At 37.9% G+C, this 22,699-nt stretch overlaps 1 protein-coding gene across 9 annotated transcripts in view; it reads left to right on the top strand.

Annotated features, from left to right (window-relative positions):
• Positions 1 to 20,463, top strand: part of LOC309848568 (NEDD4-binding protein 2-like 2) — a 75,528-nt gene extending 55,065 nt beyond the window's left edge. For 7 of the 9 annotated variants that reach the window (XM_082700344.1, XM_082700343.1, XM_082700345.1 and 4 more), the window contains 4 exons: positions 12,639 to 14,392; positions 16,929 to 17,014; positions 18,182 to 18,225; positions 20,289 to 20,463. In XM_082700344.1, coding sequence (XP_082556470.1) covers positions 12,639 to 14,392; positions 16,929 to 17,014; positions 18,182 to 18,205 — 1,864 coding nt within the window. In that variant the 3' untranslated portion in view covers positions 18,206 to 18,225; positions 20,289 to 20,463. The remainder of the gene's footprint in view (positions 1 to 12,638; positions 14,393 to 16,928; positions 17,015 to 18,181; positions 18,226 to 20,288) is intronic. The other 2 variants (XR_014303128.1, XM_082700341.1) reach the window with 2 other exon arrangements.
• Positions 20,464 to 22,699: the final 2,236 nt, after the last annotated feature.

Genomic DNA, 22,699 nt, shown 5'->3' with positions numbered 1-22,699 from the left:
AACTTTCAGTCTTTCAACATTGAGTATGATATTCATGTGAGTTTTCATATATGGCTTTTATTATGTTAAGGTAGTATCCTTCTATTTCTGTTTAGTGGTTTTTTTTTTTTTTATCATGGAAGAATGTCAGATTTCGTCAAATGCTTTTTCCGCATCAATTGAGATGAACGGTTGATTTTTTTTTCCATTATAGTATATGACACTGATCAGTTTTCATATGGTGGACCATCCTTGCATTCCATCAATCATTCCCACTTGGTCATGGCTTCTAATTCTTTTATTTACTTATTTTATTTATTAAAAAATTATTTTCTTCTTAAGTAATCTCTGCACCCAACATAGGGCTCAAACTTATAACCCCAAGATCAAATGTTGCATACTCTCCCAAACTAAGCCAGCCAGGCACCTCTTTAATATGCTGTTTTAATATGCTGTTGTGTTTAGTCAAAGGTTTTTGCTTTCATGTTCATATGACATATTGGTCTGCAGTTTTCTTTGTGTCTTTGGCTTTTGTGTCAGGATACTCCTGGTATCATAGATTAATTACAGTGTTTTCTCTTCAATTTTGGGGGAACATTTTGGGAAGGGACTGGTGTTTTAAATTTTTTTTTTTAATAAAATTCATCATTGAAGCCATCAAGTCCAGGGCTTTTCTTTGTTCAGAGATTTTGGATTATTGATTCAATCTCCTTTCTATATGTATTTCTATTCAGACTTCCTATTTCTTAGTGATTCAGTCTTGGTAGGTTTTGTGTTTCTAGGAATATTTCCATTTCATCTAGGATAACCAATCTGTTGGCATACAACTCTTCATAGTACTTTCTTATTATTCTTTTTTAAAAGATTTTATTTATTTATTTGACAGATCACAAGTAGGCAGAGATAGAGGGGGAAGCAGGCTCCCCACCGAGCAAAAAGCCCAACACAGGGCTTGATCCCAGGACCCTGAGATGGAGACCTGACCTGAAGGCAGAGGCTTAACCCACTGAGCCACCTGGGCATCCCTATTCTTTTTATTTCTATAGAATTGGTTGTAATGTCCCCATTTTCATTTCTGATTTATAATTCAAGTCGTCTTTTTTCTTAGTCCCTCTAGCTAACAATTTGCCAATTTTGTTCATCTTTTTGAAGAACTTGTGACTTCATTGATTTTCTTCTATTGTTTCTTTAGTCTATTTCACTTGTTTGTATTCTGATCTCTATTGTTTCCTTCCTCCTGCTAGTTTCGGATTTAGTTTGTTTTTCTTTTTCTAGGTCCTTAAGTTTTAAAGTTAAGTTGTTGATTTGGAATCTTTGGGATTTTTTAAAATGTGTTTATAACTTTAAATTTCCCCTTTCTCTCTGCTTTCACTGTGTGCCATAGATTTTAGTGTGTTGTGATATTGTTTTCATTCATTCAATGTACTTTCTAATTTCCTTTGTGATTTTTCTTGATTTACTAGTTACTTAAGAGTATGTTGTTTAATTTCTACAAATTAGTGAGTTTTCTATTTTTACTTCTTTTATTGATTTCTAACTTTAACCCATTGTGGTAGGAGAAGATAATTTGTATGTTATCTATCTGTTAAATTCTATTGAGGCTTAATTTATGATGTAATTTATAATTTGTTCTGCAATAGGTCCCATATGTGCTTGAGAAGAATGTTTGTGCTATTGTTGTTAGATTCAGTGTTCTGTATATGTCTGTTAGATCCAGTTGATTTACTATGTTAAATCCTCTATTTTCTTACTTATCTTCTGTCTGGTTGTTCTATCCATTACTGTAAGTGGGATATTGAAGTCTCCAAAATTATTGTACAACTGTTCATTTCTCCTTTCATTGTTGTCAATTTTTGCTTCAGATACTTTGATGGTCAGATAGTATGCGCATGTTTATAATTATTATATATTCTTGTTATCTTGAACCTTTTATTAATATATACTGTTATTTTTCTCCTGTAATCTTTTTTGATTTAAAGTCTGTTTTGTCTGATATTAGTATAGGCACCCTTTCTCTCTTTTGGTTATTATTTGTGTGGAATATTTTTCATCTTTTCACTTTTACTCTTTGTATTTTTGGAGCTAATGTGAGTATTTTTGTAGATAGCATGTAGTTGAATCATATTTTTTTTTCCATTCTATCAATCTCTATCTTTAACTGGAAAGTTCAACGGATTTACATTTAAAATAACTACTGATAAGGAGGGACTTCTGTCATTTTGCTATTTGTTTTCTGTATGCCTTATATCTTTTTGTCCTTATTTTTCTGCAGTACTGCCTTCTTTCGTGTTGATTTTTTGCACTGAAATGTTTATGTTCCTTTCTCATTTCCTTTTATGTTTATTCTATAGATATTTATTATATATTATATATATTATGTTTATTATTATGTTTATTCTATAGATATTTCTTTGATATGTTTATTCTATAGATATTTATTATGTGGATTTTAACCTCAAAAGTTATAACACTCTAATTTCAATTTATGCCAGCTTAGCCTCAATAATACACAAGAACTCTCCTCCTTTATATTTCTATCCCTAATCCTTTTTAGTTGTTAATGTATCAAAATTACATCTTTATACATTGTGTGCCCCAAGACATAAAGTAACAATGCTTTTAAATGCATTAGTCTCATGTAGAGAACAAAAACATAGCATAGCTATTAGCTTTTAAACAAATAATTATTTTTTAATGTATTAGTCTCTTAAATCATGTAGAAAACAAAAAGTTGAGTTACATACCATTGTTATTACAATGATAATAATAGATTTTATAATTGCCCATGTGTTTACCTTCATTGAGATCTTTATTTCTCCATTTAGCCTCACGTAATTATCTAGTGTCCTTTCATTTCACTTTGTAGAACTCCCTTGAGCATTTCTTACTAGACAACTATACTGATAACAGACTCCTCATCTTTTGTTTATCTGGGAATGCCTTATTTCTCCCTCACTTTTGAAGGATAATTTATCCTATATAGAATTCTAGGTCAACAACACCTCAACAATTTTTTTTTTTTTTTAATTAGCACTTTGAATGTATCATCTCTCTTCCTCCTGGTCTGTTAAATTTCTTTTCTTTTCTTTCTTTCTTTTTTTTTTTTAAGATTTTTATTTATTTATTTGACAGAGATCACAAGTAGGCAGAGAGGCAAGCAGAGAGAAAGGGGGGGGGAGCAGGCTCCCTGCTGAGCAGAGAGCCCGATTTGAGGCTCAATCCCAGGACCCTGGGATCACGACCTGAGCTGAAGGCAGAGGCTTAACCCATTGAGCCACTCAGGTGCCCAGTCTGTTAAGTTTCTGATGAGAAATCTGCTTATATTCTTATTGAGGATCCCTGTGTGTGACAAGTTGCTTTTCTGTTGTCCTCTTCAAGATTCTCTTTTTGTTTTTGGCTTTTGAAAGTTTGACTCTGTGGCTTTTTGTTGTTCTCTTTGAGTTTGTCTTACTTGGAGTTTATCAAGCTTCTTGGATGTTTATATTCATGTTTTTCATCAAAGTTGGAAAGTTTTCTGCCATTATTTCTTCAGATATTCTCTTTGCCTCCCCCTCCTTTTGTGGGACTTCCACACTGTGAATATTTATCCAGCTGATGGTATCCAACAAGTACCTTAGGCTCTGCCACTTTTCTCCAATATTTTTTCTTTCTATTTCTCAGACTTCATAATTTCCATTGTCCTATCCTCAAGTTTGCTTATTCTGCCTTCTGCCTACTCAAATCTGTCTTTGAAGCCCTCTAGTGGAAATTTCTTTACAGTTTTTGTACTTTTTGGCTCAGAATTTTTTTTCAGGTTTTTTATCTCTTTATTTATATTTCTATCTTGTTCATACAAAGTTTTCTTGGTATTCTCCACATCTTTAGTTCTTTGATCATTTTTTTAAGAGATTTTATTTATTTGAGAGAGATCGAGAGCATGAAAGGGGTGAGGGGCAGAGGGAGAAGCCGGCTCCCTGATGAGCAGAGGGCCTGATGTGGGACTTGATCCTGGGACTCCAGGATCATGACCTTAGTCGAAGACAGTTGCTTAACCAACTGAGCCACCCAGGTGCCCCTCTTTGATCATTTTTAAAGTAGTTTTAAAGATTGTCTAGTTGATCTGCCAATCAATTATTTTTCAGGGACAGTTTCTGGAAATTTTTTTCTTTGAAATTGGCCATACATTTCTGTTTCTTTGTATGTCTTATGATTCTTTTTGCTTGAAAACTGGGCATTTGAATAAAATAATTTGGAACTCTGAAAATCAGATTTTCCACCTTCACCACGGTTTGCTGCATTTTTTGGTGTGTGTAGGTTTTCTTGTTTGTTTTGTTTTACTTTGTTTTTGTTTTTGCTTTTTAGTGTTGTTGTAGGTTGTCTCTGTGCTATGGATCAACCTATGATGTAAACTGTAAACTTAAGGTCCTCTCAAGCCTTTTTTTCTTTAAAAAAAATTTTTTTTTAATTTATTCATTTGAAAGAGAGAGCAAGAGCACAAGCAGGTGGGGAGGGTCAGAGGGAAAAGAAGAAGCAGACTCTACATTGAGCAGGGAACTCGACTTGGGTCTCCAACCCAGGATCCCGGGATCATGACCTGAGCTAAAGGCAGATGCTTAACTGACAGAGCCCTGCAGGAGCCCTCTCAATTCTTTTCTGAGTCTGTGCCTTTCCCTATTGCAGTCATTTCCTAATTTTCCCCATATATGAAGTTGCTTTTGAATGTCCTAGTCTTTAATGTCTGGCTCCCAAAAAGAGAGAAAAAGAAAAATGAAAGTGGGGGATAAATGGTGTCAGCCCTTTAAATCTACTGGAAGGCACTTCAGCTAGAGAAATGGCTTGCTACAATGGTGCAGGGGAGTTGTGCAAAACAATGGCTACCTTCTTCTTTGTCTGCACTTTAGTGCTTAGAAGCAGCAATCAATGATCAGAGCACAGATTCCTATCATTGGAGAAAAGATCTTTTTTGCTCACTCTGGCTTCTACAAACTATGTGCGAGCTGTTTCAGGAACACAGGCAGAGCTGCCTGTCATGGGACTTTTTGTTCACCTTCACCCATTTTGTCTGTCTTCTACCTTATCCCTCTGCTAAACACCAATATGTTCCCCATATCTATGAGCTCTTTTTAGATTTCACATATGAGTGAGATTTTACAGTATTTATCTTTCTCTGTCTGACTTATTTCACTTAGTATAATACACTTAAGGTCTATCCATGGTGTCACAAATGGCAAGATTTTCTTCTTCTTCTTCTTCTTTCTCTTTTCTTTTTTTTTTTTTTTAAAGATTTTATTTATTTATTTGACAGACAGAGATCACAAGTAGGCAGAGAAGCAGGCAGAAAGAGAGGAGGAAGCAGGCTCCCTGCTGAGCAGAGAGCCTGATGCGGGGCTCGATCCCAGAACCCTGGGATCATGACCTGAGCCGAAGGCAGAGGCTTTAACCCACTGAGCCACCCAGGCGCCCCCTTCTTCTTTTTTCTTTAAAGATTTCATTTATTTATTTGGCAGACAGAGATCACAAGCAGGCAGAGAGGTAGGCAGAGAGAGAGAAGAGGAAGCAGGCTACCCACCAAGCAGAGACCCCAATACAGGGCTCAATCCCAGGACCCCGGGATCATAACCCAAGCTGAAGGCAGAGGCTTTAACCCACTGAGCCACCCAGGCGCCCCTAGATTTTCTTCTTTTTAATGGCTGGGTAATATTCTGTTGTATATATATATATATACACACACAGCAGTTTTCTTTACCCATTTATTCAATGTTTTGAATTTTAAAATCTCTCCTGGAACTGCATTTGTGCTTCCTTTTCTTTTTTATTTAATTTTTTTTTTTAGAGAGTGAAGCAGAGAGAGAGAAGGAGAGAACAAGCAGAGGTGTAGGGGAGGGAGAGAGAGAATTCCAAACAGGCTCCATATCCAGCATAAGTGTGGATGCAGGGCAGGGCTCAATCTCACGACCCTGAGATCATGACTGAGGTAAAATCAATAGTGGGTTGCTTAAGTGACAGCCACCCAGGTGCTACTTGTGTCTGCTTTTTCATCCCTTAGACTAAATTGCTTCTTTCCCCCTTAAATTAATCTTACCAGGGAATTATGAATTTTATTAATCTTTTCAAATAACCAACTTCTGGATTTTTTGGTCCTGACTCTAGTGTGTTTATTTTATGTTACTTTTTGATTCTTTTTGATTCCTTCCTTTCTACGTTTGGGAGTTTTTTCTGCTCTTCTTTTTCTAACTTCTTCAATTGTGTGGTTAACTCTTAAATTTTATACTTTTGCTTTTTTTTTTTTTAAGATTTTATTTATTTATTTGACAGACAGAGATTACAAGTAGGCATAGAAGCAGGCAGAGAGAGAGGAAGGGAAGCAGGCTCTCTGCTGAGCGGAGAGCCCGATGCAGGGCTCAATCCCAAGACCCTGGGATCATGACCTGAGCCGAAGGCCACCCAGGCGCCCCTGTGCTTAATTTTTTAATGTAGTGCTCCATATGATCATTATATTGAGCATTATTAATTGTGCTATTTATAACTTTTATATCCTTTTGTTTTGTCTGCTTGTTCTATCAAGTACTGAGAAAAATATTTTAATCTCTGATAAAGATTGTGGGCTTTTCAGTTTGTCTATATTTGGACACTTGAAAAATCTTACTCTACTTCTGATAGTATATCAGAATAATGTGCCATTATATTAAATAAATCACATTTTGAGGACTTTCCAGCTCTTCTATCTCAACTGTTCTTTTTTGTATAAATCATACTAGCCACTGTCACATTCTAATCTTAATAGTATCCTGAGAGTCTTAGTGACTATATAAGATTATTTTGTTGTTGATATGTGGTAAAAATAAACTGCCATTTACAAAATATTCACCAGGTCCCAGAGGTTGTGCTAAGTGTTTTACTTACAATAAAAGTAATTTTATCTAAGATAATTGGGACAAGCAGGTGGTTTGTTCATTGAAAAAGTTGATTAAGTGAGGAATCATTAAGAAATAATACATATTTTAAACTTTTTATTTGAACATAAAATGCATGCTTACATACACATCCATTCACTAATATTTTTGTATGATTCTCTTTAGTGTATGATTCTGGTTATTTTATTTATTTTTTTTTATGTATAAGCCATACCTGTAATGCATTGCCAAGAATTTCTTTTTTCTATTGATGTCAGTTGGAGGGAGAACACAAAGAAATCTTCAAAGCTATATGAGTGCAGAGTTACAGGATTTTACGATTTTGAACCAAACTTCATTGTCATCCTGCCCATTCTTCATTTGGTAACAACTGTTTAATGCCTCATCTTAATAGATTCAGTTACTTCAATTTAATTTTTTATAGAAACTTTCTTGTATTCCTATTCCTCTCATTGATGTAATATTCACATAGTGTTTAATCAGACCACATAGGTATAGTAACAATTATGATTAGTATAAACAGACTTGGGAAAAACTCATCTGTCTCTTTGTAAATAAATACACAGCCTTAAACAATGGGAGCAGAAAGGTGTGGTTGTACTAGAAAGCTGCCAGTAGGCTGGGAACATTTTTTGTACCATTGGAATCAGTCATCATATTGTTCAGAGGCAATGGAGAGCAGTATTAAATCTGTTGTGTCAGTTAAGTATAGGTCATTTAGGACCATCTATATTAGTAACATTTACAACTCTGTAAGGAGGTAATGTTATTCCCATTTTAGAAGGGAAATCTGATTTGCCCAAGATCTCACTACTAGCTTTTTATTGAACCAGGACCAAGATCTACGCCTGGATTTGTTCAACTGCAGTCATTCCAGAAAGCTGTTAGACCTCTCTTTTACAATCTGTGTGTGTTTTAATTGAATTTTACTTCATGTATTGCTCATGCTTAGTATATAGACCTCTCCGGTTGAAAATACTGGTTTAGGGGCGCCTGGGTGGCTCAGTGGGTTAAAGCCTCTGCCTTCAGCTCAGGTCATGATCCCAGGATCCTGGGATCGAGCCCCACATTGGGCTCTCTGCTCCGCAGGGAGCCTGCTTCCTCCTCTCTCTCTGCCTGCCTCTCTGCCTACTTGTGATCTCTGTCAAATCAAAAAAAGAAAATACTGGTTTAGGGGTGCCTGGGTGGTTCAGTTGGTTAAACATTTACCTTTGGCTCAGGTCATGATCCTGGAGTCCTGAGATGGAGCCTCAAGCTTCCTGCTCAGTGGGGAGTTTGCTTCTCCCTCTCCCTCTACTCCTCCCATGCTTGTGCTCTCTGTCTCTCTGTCTCCCTCTTGCTCTCTCTCTCTCTCAAAATAAACAAAATCTTAAAAAAAGAAAAAAGGTTAATACTGGTTTCAGCCTCTTACTTTAGGCACTTATCATACCTTTTTTTTTGTCCCCAGTAGTTAGTTTTGGTTTTATCTGGATGTTCTTTCACTTCTGTCTTGAAGTTACAGCTCACTTGCTTAGGTTAGCTTGCCTCTGAGCAAACACTCTTTCTATTCTTAAGAAGTACACTCATTCCTACCCAGGAGCTTAGATTCTCAGCCACCATCTAGAAAACAAAATATTATTAATCAGAGATGTGATACTATTTGTTCATTTCCTACTCCTTTCTTTTCTGAAGCTACAGCCTGTGCCTCCAACTCTCCTGATTTCTTCTCCGTGACTAACTTCTTTGTAGTGATGTTTCTTTTCTTTTAATGGTGCCATTCATCCCTATATGAATCAGCACAAATGAGATCAAGCTTAATGAGCCTTGGCACAGATTTGATGAACCTCCCACACTTTATAAATATATCTACTGATTAGCCACCTCCCATACATACACATTGTAATGGAAGTTATCACCAACACCATCCCTTCTCTTCTCTCCCAAGTGCTTCACAAGTCAGTTACTGGTTTGTGTTTTCTTTCTAGAGGGTCTGGTCCGAGTGCTGTATCAGGTATGGTAGCTATAGAGAGCTTCATGGTACAGAACTAGTACAGGGTGCAGGCACACTTCCTGTGAAGTCAGTCTTCTGATTTTCATTCTTCTTGGCATTGTGTTGTATTTTCAATTGAAATTCCAATACTTAGTGTCTCCTTTGACCAACTCTTAACAAACTACCTTAATAAGTTCCCTGATCGCCTAGACTTTGATAGTTTATTTTTTAAGACACCTCATTCTTTCATGACCCATGTTAACTTCTCTGCAGGCATCATGAATTTTCATTATTAGCAGTTTTCTACTACCCTTTCTCTAAGTAGCTCTCAGGTTGTAATCCATTCAAAAAACAAAAGAACCCTTGAGGAATATTGGCAAAGCCCTCATCTTCTCCCCTTTCTAACCTCTGCTATAAGGACAGATTAGTGTATTGGTTCAAACTCTGAACTGAACTTTGAGGCAACTGATTTGGCAACTCTGTCTCTAAACCCATACCTTTCATAGGCTTCTTTCTATGTCTCAGTAAATGGCCACTTCATCCCCTCAATTGTTCAGACCCAAATCCTTTTACTCATACTTGATCTTTTTCTTAAACTCCATATCTAATTTATTTTCAAGTCTTGCTTGTTTTTAAAATACATCCAAAAGGTGATCATTTCTCATGAATAAATTGCAGAAGAAGACCCTTATGCCCATTTGCCAATCCAAATGTTAGGCCATCTACCTATTGCTCATATGGAGCCTTGACAGAGAGGCTGATTAGGGAGATGGATTCTGCTCCGCACCACCTCTTGTCACTCTGCTATTGTTTAGTGTTTGCTTTGATTCAGAAAGAGAGAGGACAACAGAAAGCTCTCAAGTCACTACTAGGTGATAGGAGAAGTCAAGGCCCAACTGTTCTTTCCATGGGAAGGACTTAGCTCTTACCAGCTGAATATCTCTGTGTTTATGTATATGTGACAGTTTGAAGATGAAAGGGAGGAGAGAAGAAAGTGACAGAAGGGAAGTATTTTCATAAAATTCTCTTTTTAAATTAAGAAACTATTTTGCAGGATTGTTAAAGAGTATGAACTCTTAGAGACAGCCAGCTTTGGTCGGAATCCTGCCAGTAGCCATGTAACATTGGCAAATTCTTTTTTCCTTTTCCAGTGCTATTGAGAAATAATTGGCATCTATCACCATATACATTTAAGGTGGATCGCATGATGGTTTAATTTATTTGTGTTGTTAAATGGTTACAATAGATTCTGTTAACATTTATCATGTCATGTAGATGCAATTTTTAAAAATAAAGAAAATCCTCTTTGTGACAAGAACTCTTGGGATCTCTTGTCTTCACAACTTCTCTGTATACCACACAGCAGTGTTAGTAATAGTCATCATGTGGTACATTACATCCCTAGGACTTATTTACCTTATAACTGGAAGTTTGTGCCTTTTGACCACCTTCTTCTAATTCCTCCTCCACTGAGCCCCCACATGAGGTTACCACAGCTCTGATTTTCTTTTCTATGAGTTTGGTTCTTGTTTTTTTGTTGTTTCTAAGATTCCACATGTAAGTGAGGTCATACAGTATTTGTCTTTCTCTCTCACTTATTTCTCTTGTCACAATGCCTTCAAGGTCCATCCATGTTGTCGCAAATGATAGGAATTCCTTGTTTTTAATGGCCAAACAATATTCCGTTGTATACATATACCACTGCTTCTTGATCTCTTTGTCTCTCAAAGGACTCCGGTTGTTTCTGTCTTGGCTATTGTAAATAATGCTGCTATGAACATGGGAGTGCAGATAACTTTTTGAGTTAGTGTTTCTGTATCTTTTGGGTATATTCTCAGTATTCTCACAGTGGAATTACTGGATTGTATGGTAGTTCTGTCTTTTTAATTTTTTGAGGAACCTCCATAATGTTTTCCACAGAGGCTGTAGCTAGGCTAATTCTTTAATTTCTCTTTTCTCAATTGCCTTTCTGAGATGGGGATAAGACTAGCATTTGCCTTACTGCATATCATTGTTGTGAAGATTAGGTGAGTTAGTACTTATAAAGCAACTAGTCTTAATACATAGCAAGTGTGCAATGAATAGTTTTTTTTTTTTTTAAGTCAGTTTTCAAAGTCACATTGTGGACATTAGAACTCCTGATAGTATAGGGAGTTATAACCCGTTTTGTGTTAAACCATACATATCTAGTAACCCCATTTCCACTGATTAGGGGTCTCTTTCCTTGTTCTGTGGAGATCTGTTTCAATCTATACATTAAGCGATTTCACCTCCACAGAATCACCAGTCCTGGCACGAGTTTTAGGTCCCCAGTATATTACCATTTACTGCAGTAAATAAGGCAACAACCAGCTCTACCTATTCCTTTCCTCCTTTCCCTGTAATGGGATGGTTCATGTTTGGGCAAAGAGAGTGCAGTTTTTAGAGTAACATTCTAGTCTGTAGTATGAGTCTCATTAACTTACTGCACCTTAGGCTTCCACTAAAGCTTTCACTGGAATCCACTAGACCTGACTCTGAGGAGTTACTGCCAGAGATGGCATTCTTTACTTGACATTCTTTTTATAGAAGTCCCATCACAACTGCTTCTGAGTAATTTAGCATTTCCTAATGTTCTTTCTACACTAACATCCAGGAATGTGTAAACAAGGACAGCAGCAATTAGGGGACAGAGAACAAGGTGTTCAGGGCTCCTGTGAATTGAAAATTGTCTGACAGCATGGGATGGAATGAAGCAGGCCAGGGACCAGGGGAGATTTGACAAGTGCCTTTGTCTAACACCCAGCCAATCAACTACGATTTTTCTTCCTTATCTCTTTTGGCTTCCATGTTTGTTTGCTTGTTTAATTGTTTATTTGTTTTTCTGTTCTCTTCCCTAGATTTTTTTTTTTTCTCAGCCGTGTCTGCTGTCCTTCCCCCACTGCATTTTACTATGTCTCTATCTGTACCTTATAGAAGATAACCTGACCTTTATATTCTATATTAGAAAGTGTTCTCTACCCTCTTTTTTCTGTTAGTATCAAAAGATTACCTTCAATTAAGGACAACTGTGAACTTTTAGTGTGCTCAGTGGGAACACGGTTGTTCTTTAAGATGGGGTAATTTTTTACAGTGGAATGGTCTCTGGCATTGCAGGGTGGTAAACATGCCTGGCCTCAGTACCAAGTGCCAGTGACACATTTCCAGTCATTGTGACCACCAAAAATGCCTTCACACATTTACAAACATCTCACAAAGTAGTGGTGGAACCTCACCTTTGGAACCACGGCCAGGTAGGCAATTAGAAACATATCACAAATGCTGAACTTTGCTGCTTGTCATCAAATGTTCTTTGAAATTTGATGGAGCGACTTAATTGCCACACTTTTCATGTCTAGTGAAAACCTAGCTATTAAAGCTACTACAGTTGTCTCATTCTGTGACTATGCCAGCTACACTTTTCAAAATTCAAGATTTAGGAAAACCAAGATATTTGTTAGGAGGCTATTTATATAATATTTTGCATGTATAAATAATATTTTCCTAAGAAAAATATTGGGTTTTCATAAAGTTATTGGTTTATGAAATAGGTATGTGAAAATGACTTGTAACTTTCTTAAAGCGTACTCATTTTTAACTGAGAGAATTAAAGTTTCCCTCTTTTTCAAAGTAGTTTAAAATTACACTACGAAGTACACAATGCCTTAGAATCTCTTGTACTAATGATTTGTAACTTTGCACAATAAGAGTATGTTTTAGTTTGCTAGTGTTATACAAATAATTAAGTTATAAATGTTCTTAATTCTTTTATATTTCAGAGAAAGAGATTTGAAGAAAACTGGGCACAGGCTCAGCAAAACCAAACAGAAGAGAAGCAGAAAAAGAAATAAAAAGCAGAACAGTCATAGTAAAATCATGGAGGAAAACTCATTTGAAACCGTAAGTTACCACATGCTAGGAGATCAGGACCCATCTCAGAGTGAAGAGGAAGACATCGAAGACACCAAAAGAGAATCAGTGTGCACTTTCACTGGTGCACTGGGAAATAAACGAGGAGAATTAGTGAACAGCCACAAAGATGAAGTATGGAAAAGCATAAATCCTGAAGATAGTTTTCCAAATGCTGTATCTGCAGTTGAGCTGGACAATACATTAAAAAATGATCTCCCTAGAGAAAACAATGATTTATTTCTAAATGTGTCACTGATGCCAAATGAGAACTCTGTGACTTGCCTGACAATGACTCAGAATCTTTCCTGCGTAACAAGTGATGACTGCTCTGGCACAAAGGTAGGAAAGCATCCTGGAAATAGGCATCCCACGGCATCAGACATCCAGAGCGGATCTGCTGACTTCCCCAGCTCATTTATGCAAAAGAGAGAGAAGGTAGATAAAAGACTCCAAAATGAAACAATCCCGTGCCATCAGTATGTGTCCAGAACCTCAGATAAAGGTTTAAGAACGGAACAAGGAGTAAGTGCAACTAAGAGCAGTTTGGGGCCTCTTTTTCCAAACAATCTATCTGATGAAGAATTACAGCCAGGCTCTGAGAGACAATCCTGTTTGGGGAGCTGGCCTGAGGGACCTCATAAGTTTATATGTGAACAAAGACCAAAGAAAGATAGATGGCAAAAATTGGCCTCTCCAGACAGCAGGGGACAATTGATTACATTGATCTCCACTTCCGAAGAAACTTCAGTACCAGGAAGCAGTCCAGAAACACTGGTAGAGGAGAAGCTTTTGATAGAAAATGAAGATTTGTCACCTTCAACTGAGAATACAGATTCAATCATAGCAACAGAAACAAGTATCTTTAGAAGCTGCTTGCCTAACCTGGATATCCCAAAGAGTGACTTACACTCAACAAAGAATAAGAAAAGGAGAGAGAAACGGCTTTTCAATTTGGCACCAAACTTTAACTTACTGGCGCAGAGCTATATCGATGTAAAAGAAAGAGGTGAATGTGGCTTGTTAACAGAAAGCCATGGACTAAAAATTATTTTGGAAGAAGAAAAAGACAGAATTTCAGAAATACGTAATAAAGAGGAGACCACACAAAAACTCATGACCTTTAATCATCACCCATCATGGTTTTACTTCGATATTATCGAAGATCCTCCTCTAAATGTTGGTAAACGATCTTATTCTCATTACCTGCCATTTAATAGACACTCTGTATATTTTTACAAAAACCCGATTCCTTCTCTTGTGCTACAATATACATCTAGCTTTCGGATGGTATCCTTTACAAGCAAGAAATCATTTTTGACTTCCAAATCTCAAACTAGAGTAGATAACCAACCCCGTGACATAGGGTTTGTTTCTTCAGGAGTTTTAAGCAGCCAGCATGATCCTTTGTGCTCTTTTAGGGTCACTTCTGATCTTCACTTTTTAAATGAAAGTTTTGATGAGAAGCTGGAGACATGGGAAGAACCCAAGCCGTCACAGTTCTTGCAAACTGAAGATAGCCAAGATTTTACAAGCCCTGGCGTTGAGTCCCTTGAGCTGCAATTATCACAAGGGTTTGCCTTTCAACTAGTAAAGCTTTTTGGATCACCTGGAGTTCCCATGGGTAAACTATGTTTATTCACTCCAAACAAAAATTCTAGTTTAACATACAGGAGTAGTTTTTTTGAAGTGTTTCTACCTTGTGTTAGTGACTTCGTGCAGTTAATTGATCTTGTGATGCTTTTTGGTACTGGAAGTAGAGGACCTGTGGCAAATTGTGCACGGTCTTCAAGTCATGCCTCCACCTTGAGGACCACCAGTCTTAAATGTCTTTGAACACTTAGAATCCTTGGACTCTCTGTATAAATAGACACTGACAAGAACAAAGGATGAGGCAGGCAAACAGTAATTATGTAACAAATAGAGACGAGTTACCCAGTTACCTCCGTATTTAAAAAAATCTTTCTATTTTATACATTTCCCTTATTTGGCACATGACCCTTTTCTTTCCCATTCACAGTATGACTTGTAGATATGAACATAGTAAAGAGGGAAGAAGAGTGAAGATTAAATGATGAAAAATTCGGAAATAAGTTTAAGTTTTTCAACTATCTGAGAAGAATATTAAAAAGAAGATTAAGAAGGAGTCTGACAGGTTGACTTGAAAGGTTCCTTCTTGCTATTGTTGTTTTTGGAAATGAAAAACCCAACTGTGATTAAAACATATGAGAATGTTTTTGTAACATGCTGAGTAAAATTCTAAATAAATTTCTTTAGTATTTAACTAAACACATTTAAGATGCTATGTGTCTTATACAGGAAATGGAGCACATATCCCCATTTTTGCTTATCTGTAAATCAGTGGCAGTGGTAGTGATCTCCTGGAGTAGAATGTGTCCCCTTCCTTGGGGACAGAACTGCAAGAGCCAGGAAGTCAAACTCCAATCTCCATACTTCTGTATCTTCCTGATATTCTTTCTTTTCTGCACCAGCTGGGTCCCTGGGCCCTGCTCTTATCTCACAGCTTATCTTCCAGAGGTTTTTACTTTGCTCCTAAATTTCTGCTGTTCTGCACGGAATTGGTCCTCAGAACTCAGACCCGAGATTGGCTAAATCTCAGGGTGAGAGATCACAATTATCAATGGGCTCTCACATGTCTAGCATTATGTTTATCATTTTTGTAAGCTTTGCCTAGAATCACATCTTAAACAGTTTGCTGCAATTTGCTATCTTTCTAGATGCACTGAAGAAATATGCCAATTTTTAAAAAAATCAAACTGCATTTGCTATAGGGAATTTTAAATGATAAGTGAAGTTATTTTAGGCCAGTGGTCTTAGTCCCAGGTCCATATTTTAAAGTTATATGCAAAATTTTTTGTGTCATTCTGGACCATTTTTCTGAGACATTTCGTAGATTTTATCAGCTTCTGGGATGGGGCGAGGGGTCGGCAGTTCATGGTTCGAAGAGATTAACAAGCACTGCCTTAGATCAGCACCAGAAAACATGAAGGCATTGGTGTGAAAAGATTCTAAACTTCCTCCTCCCTTGAATGCACAATAACATCATAATCAGCAATAATGATCAGGCATCCATTAATTAAGCTTTGGAACGCTTTCTAGAGGAAATAGACCTCATTCATCAAATAGCTTACTTTCTAAATGGGGAGACAAGACTAACACCAAACAAAATTATTGTACATAGAAATTATAAGTGACAAGCTTATGAATATTTTATGAGCGAGGTTAGCAGTGCTTAAGGGATGGTTGAGAAGAATATGTGGTTATGGTTTTGGGGGGACGGCTTCAATGTGGAAGTGAATTATAAGCAGTGCTTATACAAATGTTGCTGAATAGAAAGACATGGGGAGAGAATTTCATGTTTGGATATGGCAGGTGCTTATAAATGGAGAGGAGAAAACTGTAAGTGGAAACTGTGTGCTGATTTGTTTGGCCAGGTTGGATAAGTGAAGCTCTGATGTATCTGTGGCCAGTGGCCTTGTGTAGGAGGCAGGGAACTTAAACTAATGCGTCCTAGTATTAGGACGCATTATATGGTAAAGCCACATACAGGCCTGAAGAAACGAAACTACCTATGTTGCCAGGGATATGTGAGGATAGGTAAACATTTTGTGTGGTTTGGTAAGGCTGATATGTGCATATCAGTGTTTGAACTTATTTATGACCATCCTAATTGTCTGTGAGGGTTTTCCCCCAGACACTCTTCTGTGGAAGGACCAGTTTGTGCAAAGACTAAACTGGCTACGATTGCACTGTTTATACGTATCACAGGAAAAGAGGAAATAGAGGAAATCCTATGTGCTATGACAGTAACACCTAATATAATATATAATATGTAATATGTGTGTTATTATATATTATTGATATATATATATACACATATATATTTGTACTTAATGAGAATATGAGCTATGATACATGTCATTTTACATGTATACATATGCATTTTCATTGAGTCAGAATAGTGTTTACCAGTAAAGCCCTGAGACAGACTAACTCCTGCTTTAGCTGTCAGTGAAGTGTCTTCCAAACCAGGCTTTTACCATTATGTCAGTCTATATATCATGTTTGCATATCTTCACATTTAGAGTCAATATCTGCATGACATTAGAGATGACATTTGTTCCCTTTTATTTCCACAGAATCTTTGTTGCCTGATGACTGTGTGGTTTCCCTTGACTGGAAGACACTGAAGATGATCTATTTACAATGGAAGACATCAGTTGAGGTATATTTTTATGGCTTTCAAAGAAGACCTTCTCTAACTGATTTCCTTAAAACACACCCACACACACCACACACACGCCCACCACACCCCCCCCCCCCACACACAATTGGAGAAAATCTGATCGCTGAATGTGATATGAAGGCTACATCCCTTATATTAAATTAGAGAAGGATTGTATGTGGACGGGTGGATAGTACATGCTCCTTCACTTCGTCCTTAAGAACGAGTTGTGTTTAATTCCTCAATTCTGCTGTAGTGAGGCTGGCATAAGGGCCTACTGTGGATGACTGAGGTGCCCAGTTTGGGAGAGCCCTTTCTTCCTTACCTCTTTCCCCCTGTCCAGCCCACAGTCTTATCCTGTTATGACAGAGTAACAGTGACACATTAGATTCATATTTACTTGACTTGGAAGCACCACATTATTGGTATTTTCTGTTGGTCCATAGTGAGAGACATAACTGTTCTGACAGGCTATTCATTTTCCAGGTAGGTGGAGGAAGACTAGTGGGGCAGGTTAGAAAGGTAATAGAAATTCTGGAAAAGGCAATGCACTGTATAATGTAGGTGGGAAGAGAGTTGGCATTAGTTAATAGTGATTTAAATGTTCCCAGAGGCGGGGGCCTCTGCTCAGCGGGGAGCCTGCTTCCTCCTCTCTCTCTGCCTGCCTCTCTGCCTACTTGTGATCTCTGTCAAATAAATAAATAAAATCTTTATAAAAAAAATGTACCCAGAGGCAATGCTAGGGGTACATTATGAGGTAAGTGGTAAAAACAAGATTTAGTGAAACATAAAATTATATAGTTCAGGCTAGTAGGTATTTCTTAACTGTTCATCTAAGTAAGCACAGCTGTGGGAAAGATATCTTTTTGTGCCCAGTTAGTAAAACCAAATACATTTTTCTAAACCTATTTCTTTTCATTCCACATCGAGAACTTATTGCTGCACAAACACACACACACACACACACACACATTCTCACTCTCTCTCTCTTTTCTTTCTCTCTCTCTCTCATACAATCCCAATATTTTAAATGTTTAAATGGACATTTGTGGTTATTAGGTTTCTTTTGCCATTTTGAGAATGTTCCTACATAAATAAAATGATACAGACTTAACCCCAATGCCAAATATTAATCATCATTATATGTATTTTAATTGTAATTTCTAGAAAAGACAAAAGAAGATTGGTTAAAAATGAGAGTTTCCAGAACTGTAAGTACAACTTATCCCAGAGACCTCTGTATGATTAGAAGGAAGTGGATGTTGACATTATTTGGTTGTAATAGCTGTATGTACCACAATTGAAGAGTAAATATAAAAAATGTAGTCTGTTACCATAGCAACCCTGTGTGCCATTGCCCATGTGATTTTCCATTTCCTTTAAATGCAGATCTTTTTGTGAAATACAACAAAGCTTAGATTGTCGTTACCAAATTTATTTTCCAACTTTCTTGGTTAGAACACATTTTAGAGTACTCTGTCAACACAGTTTATGAGGGATTACCACCTTTCCCCTCTGCCCCAGATTGTTGTGTGATGAGAGCTGGGTATTAGGAATATAGGTTATATTTAAATATTAAAAAACTCTTTAGGAAAGGAGGTAAAACATGTAGACAGACTCACGTTATATTTTAAACTTGACATCGAGCTGACTTTAAAATAAACACTTTGCACTTTTTTCAAATGCCTAAATTATGAAATAAACACAGCTGCTATGATTTTAGTGTACATGTGTCTGCATTCGATAAGAATTGAATGCACTCTGCATTTACCATATGTTTTCTTTCTTCCTTTTAATCTTATTTCTAAGAGTTTTTTGGGTTTCCATTTCTCAGCTAGAAATACACATATACCCAGTAAAAATGTTTTTATTTCTTTTAAAACTGGTTCTGCTGCAAGAAGGAGAAGGATGAAAGGTTTGGGAAAAGAGCCTGAAATTCGGACGGACCCTTAGAAAATGTGGGATGAATATAGTCTGAGAAGGGATAAGAGGCCCTGAGCAATTCCAGAGAAAGCGGGTGAAGGAATTCGTTTATTTGTTCAACAAATATTTCTTGAGTTGCCTCGGTTCAGACACTGTTCTATACCTGGAGGCTCTAGCCATGAAAATAGTCCTGCCCTCATGGAGTTTATGTTGGGGCTGAAGTTAGGAAGGGAGTGTTTTCCCTCCCCGCTCCGGGAGGCGGCCCCACAGGGACACCAGTACGGGATGCACGCAGCCAGCACGGACAGATTTGGCTGTGGCCAACTCGGGAGTCTTTTCCGTCTGCTAAATTTGGATGTTTTGTGTCAAGGACACTTTCTGGATACTACTTTTGATTTTTATATTCATCTTCCACATTCATGCTAGACTGCCTTCTGGTCTTCTCCTACAAAGCAGTCACCCCTAATTATTAGTCTTTTCTTGTGGGGGGGGTTTCTTTATCAGCACTGGGGCTATGTACAGGATTTTTTATAATTAACAATGAGAACATGCCTCCCTGTTTTGTGTCTGGCATAATGTGCTGATTAGTGGGCCTCAAGGGGTAGATAGAAATGCATAGAGGGAAATAGCAGGAGTATGTGGTTGGCTCTAGGACGCTCAAGTCCCTGCCTATTTCAAAATCCTCTTCCTGTGGTCACCAGGGTGTTTTCTTGGGGAAGGAGGTGGGGCAGAGGTCTAGAAGGAGGATGGGTTCCCAGCTTGAAGCTCTTGCTGGCAGGCTGGCTGTCTGACCTTAAACAAGCCACCCTCTCGGAGCCTCAATTTCTTCACCTGTAAGAAAATAGATTTATAATAGCAACCTGTCCTGGAATATTACATGAGGATTAGCAAAACAACTTGTGCAAAGTACTTAACATAGTGCCTGAAAAATAATGGGCTGTTAGCAGGGTTAATTCCCTTTCTTTAAATACCTCCTTGAGTTAAAGCATTGTCTTTGAAATGTCCCAGGCATTTCAAAGAACAGAACAGAACAGAAATTGTGTTATGGAGGAGAGAGTCACACGACTCCATAAACTTGGTTTATGAGTTGCATGATTTAGTGTATTTAGCTGGATCCTCAGGGAATGGGACAGAGAAGGCGTTTGGATTTGGAGCCGGGGGTGGGGCAGTGTGAGGGAGACTGACCCTTGGGATGAGGCAGGACCAGGCAGGATGTGGGACTGTGGGGACAGAGTAAAGACTTAGATGCCAGGGGAGTGGCGTAAATAGGGAAATAGCCTGATAAACTGGCAGCAGATCCATGTAGGTCACTGTTTTCTTTGGACTTGTTTGGCCTGTGTTTTGTTTGTAGTTGAATTCTTCAGTCTTCCTGGTGCTGTTGAAGATCCTACTCACCAAGAAAGAGTGCTCAGTGCCCACCCAAAGGATTATTTTCAGCAGTATACTCGTGGGATACCAAAATTGGCTTGGATAACCTGTTCAACTGTTCTTGATTAGTTATCTGAACAATAAAAAACTCAACAAAAGAGGTAACAACTTGAACATTTTATTATCTAAATTTGAAGATATTTGCCCTACTTTAATTTGTTTTATGGAAGAAAATAAGACACAGAAAAGTTTAGTAGTTTATTTTAAAAATCGCATCGGGATGGAAGGGTAGGTCTTATATCTAAGTATGGGTCTGTGATTCCATTTCTAAAATTCCGAAATCCAAAAAGCTCTGAATCAAAAGTTGTTTTTGTTTTGTTTTGTTTCTTAAATGTTTGGTATTAAAACTAAATTGGGAGCAAAACTTGACGCTTTAACAGGTTAGTTTTACTCCTTATTTCTCCTACCTAGTGCGACCATTCATACATTTCATTGCAGAAATATTAATGTGTTTAATTACCATGGGCTGCCCAGCCCCCACTCAGAATATAAGGTTATATATACACATACACATGTCCTGTATACAAACAAACAAACGCACACTTTCTGAATTCTGAAACAAATCTGAGCTCAAGGATATTGGTTAGGGATTGTGGGACTTGTGCCATACGAGGGGTAACTATCTTTTAAAACTGCTTTAGTTTAAAAACTGTTCAGTTTAGTTTAGTTTAACAAACTCCAAAAATGAAAATTCATATTTGAAAAAGAGAAACAAGGAGTGATTTTACTGTCCAACATATAGGCATTTTCTTACTCCCTCTGTTTTCAGAAAGGGAGCCCCAACTGTCTGATCTTACCTCCTACTTCATCCTATCCTGTCTGATCTCCAGGAAATAAACCTCCAGGCTTCTCTAGGAGGTGCCCAATTGCCTGACTTTGGATGTTTGTTTCTTAAACAGAATTCCAACTGACCTTCCTGTTTAGAGCCTTGTCTTCAACCCCAAATCTTCTAGTTCCTGAAATTTTAGGGGTTATGCAGAGTAAATTGTGTTGACTCATGACTTTCTATAATTCAGGGTTTTTTGTTTAGTTGTTTGTTTTTGCCAAATTTACACGTGGCCTTTGCTCTGCAGTTTTCAGAATTTTGTTGCTGTAATCTTCTCTCTTTTTTCTTATAGTTTATACTGAAATATAATAACAAAACAACCTCCCCGGCATTTTAGTGGGGTTTCAAGGAGAGAGTGGCAATTAAATATTTGTGTTCCATCTGCCATCTTTATTGGGAATTAAGGGTTTTATTTAAAATAGCTTTATTTTTTCCCTTATGCTCATTTCGTACAGCTTTAGTTCATCTTTCTACCAGATGGTGGGTCTGTTCCAGATGGAGACCAGGGTCTTTGGGGTTTGCTTGAACTCCTTGAGAGTCTTGCTCTCTCTGTAGGCTTCTAGAGCCATTGTGAACCTGGACTTGCTTTTGGCCTTGGTGGGATGATTTCAGGGGAGACGACTGGTATTAGTGTAGAGGCATAAACACTGGCAGAGGGGACTCAGGTATCTGGCAAAGCCTTGCTTTCTTAGGGGCCTTCACTGGCAATATTTATTTGGATTTCTAATGAATACATTAGAATCCACACTGCCGTGCCTTACCCAAGGGTAATATTATAAATATTTAACAATGACTATGTCATGAGTAGTGACCAGTTCTGAAACACCTTTCTGCTGTGCTGATGCAAACCAGCTGACCATCTATCCAGGCTTGTGCCAGGTTCCAGAACGTCCCCAGCTTTCTCCAGCCCCTGTTTTTATTATCTTGCCCTAATTTCCAGAATGGAACTTTAGAAAAATGGGCTGAACCTACTTTCTCTTGCCCCCAGGCTTTAAAGATCATAGTCCTTAAGTACTCATGTGCACAGTGGCAAATATGTGCTGTGGGAGAGAAGATAAGGTCCTCACCTTGGGGAAGGAGTATGGCACTAAAAAGAATAAGGGATGGATTGTGGGAGGCAGAAGCAGTGGAGTACAGTGAGCAAAATCAGGTTTATCCAGAGGACATTCTGCATGGCAGACCACTCCCAGGCCACCAGAGCCCTGTGCATTTCCACTGTCAATTCAGCCAAGTAGATATAGATATGCTGCATCACTTCTCTTCCCTTGTCTCTTTTTCCCTAACGTCTTCTAGCTTCCTGCAGCCTCCACCTGGCTTCTAGGGGAAGGAGGAGGGAAGAGCCAGGAGGGAACAGTGTTGGTAGAGAGGAGGACAGGGTCCTGTCTCTGACTGGTCAGATTGGGCAGAAAGCGGCAGCGGGTGCAAGTGGAGCTGCTGGGCATCAGAAGTCTACACGCACGCCCAGCTAGACGTCCTTCCGGTCCTTTCCATTTATACCACTTACATTT

Source organism: Mustela nivalis (assembly GCF_964662115.1).
Source record: "Mustela nivalis genome assembly, chromosome: 15".
Taxonomy (NCBI): domain Eukaryota; kingdom Metazoa; phylum Chordata; class Mammalia; order Carnivora; family Mustelidae; genus Mustela; species Mustela nivalis.
This window is presented reverse-complemented; position numbering and strand designations above follow the sequence as displayed.